This window comes from Amblyomma americanum, chromosome 7 (assembly GCF_052857255.1).
Source record: "Amblyomma americanum isolate KBUSLIRL-KWMA chromosome 7, ASM5285725v1, whole genome shotgun sequence".
Lineage (NCBI taxonomy): Eukaryota > Metazoa > Arthropoda > Arachnida > Ixodida > Ixodidae > Amblyomma > Amblyomma americanum.
In genome coordinates, this window is record NC_135503.1 from 139,588,091 (window position 1) to 139,600,227 (window position 12,137).

At 45.6% G+C, this 12,137-nt stretch overlaps 1 protein-coding gene across 2 annotated transcripts in view; it reads right to left on the reverse strand.

Moving 5' to 3' along the window:
* The window catches only part of Ack (activated Cdc42 kinase), a 65,632-nt gene that overhangs the window by 51,877 nt on the left and 1,618 nt on the right, over window positions 1-12,137 (reverse strand). For both annotated transcript variants that reach the window (XR_013306789.1, XM_077629434.1), the window contains exons 2-3: window positions 6,193-6,519; window positions 4,936-5,117 (exon numbers count right to left, since the gene is read on the reverse strand). Coding sequence is in view for 1 of the 2 variants with exons in the window: in XM_077629434.1 (XP_077485560.1) it covers window positions 4,936-5,117; window positions 6,193-6,519 (509 nt within the window). In the remaining variant the exon portion in view is untranslated. The remainder of the gene's footprint in view (window positions 1-4,935; window positions 5,118-6,192; window positions 6,520-12,137) is intronic.

The following is a 12,137-nucleotide window of genomic DNA, read 5'->3' on the forward strand; positions in this document are numbered from 1 at the left end:
CAAGCCCGTTGCTCGTCTCGGTCGGCGAAAAAGTTTTGAAGACATTCATTAAGGGGGATTAAAGGGAAGCCTGCAAATGCGAAAGAAAGAGATAAGAGACCTGTTGTTTTGCCATATGTGCATGCCTTGTGGCACAGGTTTGAAAAAGTGGCTAAAAAGTATGAAATACCCGTTGCATTTTGCGCACCTCCGAAACTCAAAAGCATGAGTCAATTCCGGCCAAGACGACGCACGGTCTTGTGGCGTGAGGTGCAAGAACATGTTTGTGGCATGCGTTGAAGGCGTGGTGTACAAGATACCACTGTCTTGCAGCAGGGCCTACGTGGGCCAGACAGGAAGGTGCTTGAATGAGCGGTTGCGGGAGCACAATTACAACCACTCTCTGGTCAGTGCCTCTGGCAACCTCGCAGCACACTGCGCCGTGCACAAGTGCGAACCTCTTCTGGACAGAATGACGGTTCTTCTTAAATCGAAGGACAAGACCATAAGGAAATTGTGGGAACCATTTTGCATGGCTTCAGTAAAGGACGGTGGTGGGTACGTTAGCGACCCGTCTGGGGTTTTAACAAAAAAAGAAAAATTGTTTTTAGCTGGTCAGTTGTAAAATTCGTGACTTGAGAGGATAGTCTGTATCTCGCATGGTTTACAATTGCTTAGCTATCTCGGCTGGTTTTAACGCTTTTATGTTTGTTTGACCCATGATTAGATGCATATAAATATGTGCCATTGTAGCAAAGAGAAAGTTGAAGCACGATTGCCGCGTGCCGACGACGACGCTGCTGCTGGCGGACCTGCCTGTTCCCGTGTTCTTGTGCTCCTGCTATCACCATCTGTGCTCGCCGCCAGCCTCTACGTCAAGCAAGCCGTGACACCATGTCGAAAATAAACTCAGTTGAATGTTTGCACTCGTGGTGTCTCGTGGTGTTCCTATGTGGTGTTGTCCCCTTGTCTAGAATCTAGCGCTCCCCAATCTCAGTACCAAACGGTAGCAAACCCAAATTTAGACAGTGTCTGCAAAACTAAAAGTAAAAAATGAAATATTTTACACATGACTATGCATTTTTTGTGTGTGTGAATAAAAGGCATTACACTTCCACACGCTACAATTTGAAATTAACCTGTTTTCTTTTTCCCTTGTTATAAAACTGAAAAAGTTACAAAACTATGCAAATTTGAAATTTTTAATCAAATTTTACATTCGCACTGTAGTCATTCCAACTATTCTCCCAAGCTGTCTGGAAGGTAAAGGAGCCGATAAAAATGTTTCAGCAATCAGAAAATGTAAGCAGTGTCAGAAAAAGAATTCTAAATATGAGAAAAGTTGCTTTTTGCAGCCGTCAAGTGCACAATGAGATGGTCCTAGTGAATATACAGAAGGTTGCACATTACCAGTCAATGGTACTTATTCTAGGAGAAATTATTTTTGTTTTAAGTGGGAAAATAATTTTGCACGTTGAGTGCCGACTCCCTACTCCGGCATTCCACCGTGCCTGCTCTTCACTGTAGTGCGAGATGCAGCCAGCTGCAAATGTAAATATGAGCAGCACTGCAAGGTACTGCAGTGCTCATCCATGCTCATCTATGTTTTGACACTTAAAACTCCTGGATCACTGAGTACAACATAAGTTCAGCATGCACAATTAAAGAACATGAACACCTAATGTGATGAAATTCGGTGTTCTTTACAGCCCAACCCGTGAGTTTAATTTGTTTTCCTTGAAAAATTTCTTGCGGAACCCAGAGAGCTACGGTGCCGTAGATCAAGGGAACTTTTTTGCCTTAAGGAACCCCAAGAGCCTTCAACATGTGCCAAGGACCTCACCAGTCACAATTGGCCATCACAAGCGTCACAATTGGATGACGTTGCTTGTGAAGGAACCATATGTGCTTTTTCTTGCTGTTTCATTAACTTTTCTAAGTACCATGTTTACTCTCATAATTTGAGCACCCTTTCTTTTTTAAATTAGGGCTTCATATTGGGGTGCACAAATTACATTATTTTCTGAACAATGTCCTAAAAACTCTACAAAGGTGATAATGCAGAATATATGCTGTATACTGCCGCCTATACATAGACATCCCATGTCACAACCCTGACCAGCCAACAAAAGAGATGACTCCAAATATAAGACGCATACACCCTCCCGCCCCACCTCACGTTACATAGCTCCCCGCGGGATGGCATGATGGCGCGTGCACAGCTCAAAGCAGTAGGCGAGCAACGATACAATCGCCAAGCCAACAGTGGGGGGCAAAGGAGATAACAGGTGATAAAATGCGGGCTTGCGTGCGGCCCGGATGATTAGCGGCGAACCGAACAATAAACAGTTCGGTAGTTTCAGATTCAGGCGCACGCCCAACTGTTCGTCCGGGTCGTCAGAGCGAGCGAGCCGGGTAAAGGGCGCACAATTCGTGCCCTCGCCACTCGCATCTTTCGCAACCGCACGTGCCGACGCGGCCACGCCGTTCTTCCCAAGCCTGCCTTGCGCACGCCCGCTTACATGCTGGTGGCTGGCGCAGTAGATAGCGCAAAATATTCGAGTAATTTTTTTTTTTTTTCAAAAATCCGGGTAAAAAGTTGGGGGTGTGGAAATTACGTGCGTAAATACAGTATATTTATTTTCTTTTTCTTAGTTAGTTTTATTCAATGTCCATCTCTCGCTCACGCTCAGACCGTAACCCCAAGACAAAAACACAGAAAAACTACAGCTATCTGCTCCTCACCACTCTGGCATCAGCGTGGCGTCAGCATTCCTCCTCCTCCTCCCCCCCCCTGGTAATTTTGACTGGTTTTGCAGCGCAAATGGGGTCAGGTCGCCAGTGGCAAAACTCTGCCCCAGTGCCGCCGATGCTGTCGAATCACCCGGAAAAACGCCCGCTGAGACACGCACTTTCTTTTTCGTCTTGGCTGGACTAGGCTAACTCGGTGATGCGGCCCAAACATTCAGCCGCCACGCGCACTAGTGCACCAAACACGCACCGCCTTATGCGCCATGCTCCTTCCACACCACCTTGCCAGCATTCTAACCATACGTGTACTGGCGCAGAAGTGTATTGACACGCTGCCAATTTCGCCAGACGAGCCACCACCGCCAGCGCTCCTGTCAAAACATGAACCGCGGCGTTGTTACTGGTGCTCAGCATCTTGGCGTGCTGCCAAAGTCTGTGCTGCAGTTGGCATAGACGTTCACAGCACGAAACTAAGGAATGAGTGAAGAAGAGCTAACGCTCTGAAATGAATTTTAACAAACGAGGTACTGTGCTTTGCTTCACACACGCCCATCAGAAGTGGCCCAGAAAAGGGAAGAGGCCAGTGTGGGTGCTCTCGGAACCCATAAAAGCAACCCCACTCTGAGAACCCCTGCAAATAGTCTAGTCCGTCCTGCTCAATAGCTCATAGGGGGCAGTACTGGACATTTGTATGGCCTCTGAAGATGGCTCTTGCTGCCAAGCACCTCCTTCTGCAGCAGACAGAGACTGAGAATTATGACCTCGTTCACTGTGACTTTCTGCCGTGGATGCTGCCAAACTCACGAAAAACCCGGCTCCGTTTCAATCACGGAATACGGCATGATCGCATGAAGCAGTTTTCACTCCGTTATTAGACCACAAAAAGCACTTCCTGGCTGAAGGGCAGCTCAGTACTATTCATGTGGTGGAACACTAGCCACTCTGCTCATGCTCAGACGGAAAGCGGCACCTGCACTTGATTGTGCTTCTTCTCGCAGCTGCGCTATGAGGAGCACAGCTGCAGTGGTCTTTGGTCCGCATCTCCAGTTACTGCGCGGGCTGACCTGGTGCTCCTCTCCTGCTATGTGGCCGGTTAATTCTTATTTCGTTTAATCGTGCCCTTGAGCAGATTTCTGCAATGCTTAAGCTGAAAGCGTCCAAGCCCCACGCGCCATCTTATCTGGGCATGCAGCTGGCTGCAACATGCACTCCAGTGAACAGCAGGCACGGAGCAATGCTGGAATAGGGCGCCTGTACTCAACTGGCAAAATTATTTCCTCGCTTGAAACAAAATCGCCGAAAATTCATCTTGTGTACCGTTGAATATGCACTGGTAAATAAGAACCAGGCAGCGGGAAAAAATTACCCAGGATTGGCACAAGGATGCAAGCGCACTCCAGCTGGTGAAGCCAACCAAAAAGGCGGGCACAGCTGGAAGAATGTACATTGGCCAGAGTTCGCAGGATGTAATTCATTGCGGTCTCTAATAAAGTGATCCTCAGCACATTTTCATATTCTTATCCACCAGTGCGACTTGTAGAGTAGAAAACACAATACAGAAAACCTGAACGAAATTAAAAAAGTATGTGCTTGTTGCAAACATGACCCCCTTTAGCTCAGAACAGTTGAAATCACGAGCAACATATAGATTGTAGTAACTATAGATGTAAAGTTACAATGTAAGCTTCCGCCATCAAACTGAGAATTCACACCGTATCTGAAGAAATCTCAGTTCGAACCCCTCTTCTTTTAGGCACACTTTACATGCTTTGAATTATGACACATTCTTTGCATATGCCTCTGCATCACACACTGCAAAACATTCATTCATTACAACCTGGCAATATGGCATCAAGGACACCAACCACTCCATGCTTATTTTGGAAATGAATCACATGCTGTCAGTCATGGTGACGGGTTCAAATACTGCCATGTATTTCCTCAGCTGCATCAGCCACAGAATATAGTGAAGGACTTTGTACTTTACTTCTGCATTAAATTTTTTGAAATTAATGAACGAAATGATTGAAAAAAATTAAATTAATTAAAGAAAGTAAAACAAAAATTTGTGCGAAAACAACTGTTGAAATAATCGAGAAACAAAAATTAAACACGTGGTTTGCACAGTACTTCCCGAACAGCTCTACCAGAGAAACAAAGAGAATGAACAGGGACAAATTGAGCAACCAATTCGAGCACCCCCACCTGTTTCGGAGCGGGCGGCTGATATCGCGGGGGCTGACACGTGAGAGGGACTCGCAGGCACTGCGGGGAAACTGGCCAATACGGAAGGTACGCTGGTTCTGGCCCCGCCACCAGTGGTGCTCGGGCCGTCCATCCAGCACTTCCAGTAGGTCGCCTGGCTCCAGCTCCAACCGACCGCTTTCCTGATGCCACAGGGGAAAGGAGAAAGAGGGGAAGATGAAGAGAGGTGGGACACAACTGCATGTGCTCCTGTCAGAATCTGGGAAAAGATGCATTGCACACGCATTCTTGTCTTGCTATTACAGCTACTTAAACACCAGTCAAATGCAATGACTGAGACAATGACAGCAAATGCAATGGCAGGCACAAAGTTTCTCAAGAAAAGACACCATCCATACACACATGCCTTTCTAGTGGTTGCAAAATGCTTGCCAATGACTCAAACCTGCATTCCACTGCAACAAAATGTGCCACACTGTACAACTAACTATGTCCACAAGTTCATCCTTCCTGCCCAAACTGTCAAATCCTCTGAACAATATGTCTGGTTTCCACAGGCCTAAAACCAAGAATGTTTCCCAAACTGCATGGCTAATCTTGGGACTACAGCCTCACGCTTTTCACATGGGCTGTATCCACTAGCCAAAGCGATGACAGTGGCCCTTCAGAATTATCGGGTAGAAGCCATCCCTCATGTCATGGTTCCTCTTTCCATCCAATGCTCTCCTTCTTCTATTCCTCCACATGCTGCTCAATCAGCCTGAGCAGCATGCTAGCTTTGCAAGCCTGCGCAGTGGGGGCAACCATAGTTTGTGGAATGCACTGCAACAGAAGTTTTCATGCGGCAATGCAGTTCACTAAATTAGCTTAACCAGTGATTCTCAATTTTCAGCCTCAGAGAGCCCCACCGCTTTTCAAAAGGTGCTGAGGAGTCCTGCATGCTATGGCTTCTGCCCATTCCTGCCTAACATGAATACAAAAAAAAGCATGAAGATGCAGGTTACTGTATGCTCGGTCCCAATATAAAGTGGGTGAAACAAAGTTCAGGATAGAGACAAGCATGAATTTCGATGCTCTAGGAACCTACAGGCTTCATAGAACCCACTTTGAGAACCCCTTGTTTACCTGCTTATAAGCCAATAAGAAATCACAGCCCAGAGCACTGGTACTAACACAACACACGTACATGCACAGGATCATGGTAGAAGACATGACTAAAAAGGTACAGAAGTTAGGGAAGAGCGGTAGAGGACGCACCTGCACGGATCGCAGCGCCCGCAAGACGGGTGGCCGTGCCTCGAGTAGAAAGTCTTTGAGGGCTGGGAAGGTTGGCCGGTCAGCCGGTGCGTGTGCCCAGCACTGGAGCATCAGTTGGTAGACATCCCCAGGGCAGGCCTCGGGCTGTGGAAGCCGCTCGCCCAGCTGGTCAATGCGCTGCAGAATCTGGGCCCCACTCAGCCCCACCCAGGGCTCCTGTCCAAAGCTGAACGTCTCCCATAGTGTGACGCCAAACATCCATGTGTCGCTGGCATGTGAAAAGTGGCGCGACTTGAGGCTCTCTGGGGCGCACCACGGGAATGGAACCTGCGCACAGATGCCATGGGTTTCCAGGAGTTGATAAAGATGTTCAGAGACAATACACAGGAAGAGAAAAACACATTAATGTGATGTCTAGTCGGAAACAACATTAAGAATGCAGTGAAGTTTGCCCACATTCATGACCTCTACCTATCGTTCCACTGTGACAAGGAAACAGTCCGTTGTTAGAGTTTTTCTTGTTAGCTAAACAAATATATAAGTATGCACCAAATACATACCGAGAAAAACAACACAACATGAACAAACACAAATTCTCCCAAAGGATATCTCAAAAGAAAGTTCTCTTCCACACCACCACCTTTAAAGCTACTGTTATATACGACTTATGTATGTTCACAGCTGGAATACACATCTGTTTGGGAACCATACTGCACAACACTAATAGATGAGCTTGAAGCAGTGCAAAATCATTCTGTCCGTTACATTTTTAGCAACTATCACAGAACAGCTAGCTTCACTATCAATCCAAAAGACCTCTTGTTTATATTTACTTCACAAAATTTATCTTCACAACCCAGCTGCTTCCACTGTCTGGATCTGGCCAGCCATGTTGATCTACTCTCACTACGATCATATTCATAAAGACAGCATACCACACTACCAGACATCAAAACATTTACACACATCCTTCGTTCAGATAGGTAGCACCTGGAATAACCTGCCTTCATGCATAGAAGACCCAATACATTTCGAAACGCGATAACTAACATAATACTGTAGCGTCTACCTCTCAATGCTTTGTATTTAAGTGTTCTTTGGTGTTTTTGTTTGATTCCTTTTTTTGTGGTATGAATATCGTGTTATTCTTTTTCTGATTGTTGTTTAAATGTATTGTAACTTCTGTGCCTCCCCTCTGAGATGGAAACTGATGGACACATACCCTGAAAGTAAAATAAATAAATAAAAATGCCACAAAGCCTTGCCATCATATCACCTCATGGACTATGCTCATGCAGTCATTTGGCTGAGAGCATCTCTGAAGGTAGGCCCAAAGGGCAACACGAGATTCCTCAGCATGCAGCCACGATATCTGCTATCAGCTAAAGAGCTGGCCTAAATACCAACACCATGCTAAGAGGATAGGTGATAAGAAGGGCTATATCACAAAGATGCATTGCATACTCGATAACAGTGCAGAACTGGAGGTATGAAGGAAAGTGATAAGGACACAGCATTCTCATAAACATGTCTTCAATGCTGCACTGGTAAGTATCATGCATCAAGACAAAGCTGAGCTAACTGGTAAACATTCATGCCAGAGATGAATGCCAGGCAATGAAAGACAAGCACTGACTCGTAACTGCATTTTAAAGCACAAAACATGCAACATGTAGACCTCTATTGAAAAAGCAAAACAGCACAATCTGTACAGGCGTACATGAGGCAATCAATCAACCGAGGGTGACAGTGATTGAGTTCAATCAGGAAAAAGAATGTGTTTCATAGAGCTACTGAAGCATGGCTGATGCAAACAAATCTGCACTTTGCAATATGATAGGCTCCTACAATCTCCCTTGTGAGTCAATCGAAGTGGCAAAACAAAACCTCTGTAACACGGAAGATCAGAGCTTGGCTTATGGGTCCCTTTTTGAAGAGGGCCACTGTACCCCCCTTATAAGGCCCCGTGGCACACAGCTACATCCTTCCTGCTCCAGGCCAGCTCGTTAGGGTGTGCACAGTTCTTGGAATAAAAATAGAGGAAGAAGAGAGGGGGAGAATGTGCCATAAAACATGCCTTGTGTTTTGTGCCCTGCACCATGGGAGATGTCATACCTCTTTCCTGTCACTAATTTTATGTGGGCCAGGCAGGGCATGACTTGCACCCATATTTCATCAAGGTGCAAATACAATCACACATGTCAACCCATGGTAAAGAGTGCAGGGATGCTGCCCATCTTCCACGATACAAAGGTTTTGTTGCGAACTCCGATCGACTTGCAAGGGAGATTGTAGAAGCCTATCATATTACAAAACATGGATCCGAATACATCAGCCATGCTTCCGTAGCTCTGGCTACAAAAGAAGTTCTTTTCCTTGACGAAACCTGATCACACCACCTTCAGTTGCTCACCACAAAAACACTTATACAGACTGCTCGTGCGCTTTTTCTTTGTTTTTGTTTTAAGTAGGTCATATGTTGTGCATTTTGTGCAGTGAAATTCACTTACGAGTTAGCACTGTGTTTGTGTTCTCTGCATCATTTTTCTTCCTGTTGCGCTGTAATCTTCAGTATCTACTGAGTAAAACCAACTCACCTAAAGCTACACCCTACTATAAAGTGCATCCATTTGACCTCAGTATGTTAGCGCGTATCATTTATGTGTGCAGCCCAATTTCCTCAAATCAAATTCTTGAACAAAAGCTGACACTTCTGCCAGCTTTCTTTTTCATGTGTTGACCACTATTTTTTTGAGAAGACAGCTCCAGCTGGCAAAATGTGCACACTCCAAAACAACACGAAATACTGACACTGCCATAACTAACAACAAAACTGAGCAAATTAAGAGTGAGAAAAATGAGCCTGGAAAACTGGATTACTGAAGACGTCTAATGACTTAAGAGCTACTGATATGCCTTGCAATCTTACTGTAAAGAGTAGGCATAAGCATGAAATGCATTACAAGAAAGCCGTTGCGCATTCTAGGAGTTCGGAGATGGCGGGAGCCGCACACCGATACAGGCAAGGCCCTTTGGCAGCTGAAACTTTCTTTAAGTTTGCCTACTCCTGCTCGAGCTAGGAAGCGCACATGGCCTACCTGGCAGCTTTCGCAGCTTGAGCAGTATCTGTCATTAGCCACTTTTCTTAACTCCACAGCATGTTCAACCTCCTTCGGTGCTTTATGTGATGCCATGCTCAGCTGGTTCTTCTAATGCTGAGCAGTGCACTCGGTGTCTCTTGCTGTTTGACATGCCACAGTGCTCGTCTACTCTTCAGCAGCCACATCAAACACTTGCGATGCAGAACGGATGACTGATGAGGAAGATGACGATTTTAAACGCACCGCGTGAGAGGCTGCATTGACTGATGAGCAGTCTAAGACATCAGAAGATTAAGCTGTTCAGATGACGCCAGAGCAAGTTCAAATTATGCTCGAAACACTTTTTTTTTTCTGCCGGCTGCTATTCTGACGGAAAACTCTGGAGGTCCTCGGAAAAGTTTGGCTTCATGTTTGCTGCAGTTTCCAAGAATGTTACCAGGAATGGGAGCTAGAATCATTTCATGCTTAATGTACCATATTTTCAAGACTATAAGTGAAGTCCCCCCCTTTTTTCTTATTTCTGCTGATATGAATGAGCAACTTGTATGTAACTTTTTCCACCAAAATGCACGTCAATTTTGACGTTTTAGAGTGCATGCCCATGCAGCATCACAAATAAGATTAGTGAAATCACATATTGGCCCAAAGCATGTGGTCGATGGCTAGTGGACCAGTTTTTACTTTGACAGCAGGTGTGGCAGGCTTCACGACAGCTGGTCTTGAATGTGTCAGCACCTGCTGGCAGTTCAGAGCAAATGGACGACAACAGCAAATCTGACACTGGCAATGATGCCAGGAGACCACAAATAATGCTTGAACTACTTTGACTTCCTACTGACAATTCAGGATTTCGCAACTAATAAATCTGCATAATCCATCAGATTTCCCAGTGAGGAATTGCTAAGAATAAAAGACTGTTTTCACATGTACTGTTGCTGTGCTCATAAACTGAGAACTGCTGAATGCAGTTTTGAAACACAGGTGTTATGAGTAAACAGGTTCAGTAAAAGCACAAACAGCGCAACGGTCCCTTACAGGAAGGTGTGAATTTCGGTCCAGAAAAATTCAGTATTACCGTAGGTTTCGTGTTTCCCAAGGCAAATGATTAACAACGACAGCTGTACGACAGCCTACCCATGACAGTTCCCACTCACTCTCAAGAACATCCACTCAGACTCGAGCATCACATAGCCATGGCCCAATTAGTGTGCCTGACCTCCTCATTATACAAACGAGGCCATCTGGATCATATTCACTGGACAAGCACTGACAGAATCTCTCAAGTCTACATCACCATTTTCTGGGTAGCTGGCCATGAAGGCAGTGAGGAATGTGGGTTGGATTATAAGCTTGCTTGCGAAATATATGACTGGGCACCACAATCCCCTGGCCAGGCACGGAGACAACAGAAGGCACAAAGTTCTAAAAGCACCCAGTAACCAAATGTGCAAACACAAGCAAGCAGAATGCACCTTGCTCCCCCACCACACCAAACATCTTCGTCATCATACTACACCCACTGGAGGGCAAAGGCCTCTCCTATGTCTCTCCAATTAACCCTGTCCTTTGCCAGCTGCACCCACCGTATCCCCGCAAACTTCTTAATCTCATCCGCCCACCTAACTTTCTGCCGTCCCCTTGCTACGCTTGCCTTGAATCCACTCTGTTACCCTCAAGGACCACCGGTTATCTTGCCTTAGCATTACATGCCCTGCCCAAGCCAATTTCTTCCTCTTTTTTGACTAGGATGTCATTAACACGCGTTTGTTCCCTTATCCACTCTACCCACTTCTGGCCTCTTAATGTTATACCTACCATTTTTCTTTCCATGGCTCGCTGTGTTGCCCTTAACTTAAGCTGAACCCTTTTCATTAGCTTCCACGTTTCTGCCCCGTAGTGAGTACAGGTAAGATAGAGCCGTTATATACTTTTCTCATCAGTGATATTGGTAAACTGCCATTCACGATCCAAGAGAACCTGCCACATGCGCCCCACCCCATTCTTATCCGTCTAGTTATTTCCCTCTCATGATTCGGGTCACCAGCCACTATATCCACTACAGCCATGATTCGGATCAGCAGCCTAAGTAGATGTATTCCTTCACCACTTCCAGCACCTTGCTACCAATTGTGAGCTGCTGTTTCCTTGCGAGACTGTTGGACATTACTTTGGTTTTCGGCATGTTTATTTTAAGACCTACTCTTCTGCTGTGCCTGTATAACTCATTTACCATGCTTTGCAGCTCATCTCCTGAGTGACTAAGCAAGGCAATGTCATCCACGAATCGCAAATTACTTAGGTATTCGCCATCAACTCTTATCCCCAACTGTTCCCAATCCACACATCTGGACTGGACCGACACATCTTGCCCCACAAATATTCTGAATCCTTCGCAGGATCCGTATCCTTAGACCACAAAGATTCATTTCACTAGCTTCTGCAGCAATCCAAACTGCCCAAATAGCTCTAACCAGATCACCGACAGCGAGCCTATTCATTTTCGCATGCAACACTGCCCAGACCTCTTATTTTCCCTACCTCCTCCCCACAACCTGAAGCACTTCACTAGGCTCGGCTTAGCTCGGTTACCAGTGAGTTCTGGCCAAAATAGGTGACACTGCATTCTTGGGTCTTAACTTGACTCCACAATAAAGTTATTCTGAATGTCCAATCGCATGCATAGCTATAGTTCTTGTCACCCATGAGGTACGTGCTCTGTAAAGAACACACATACCATGCATACCAACACACTCTACAGCTTGGCAGCAGTTATATTCGATTGCATTCAAGTGCGTATCTGTGTGTGCGCATATATCGACCAATTATATATAATAATTATTTGCA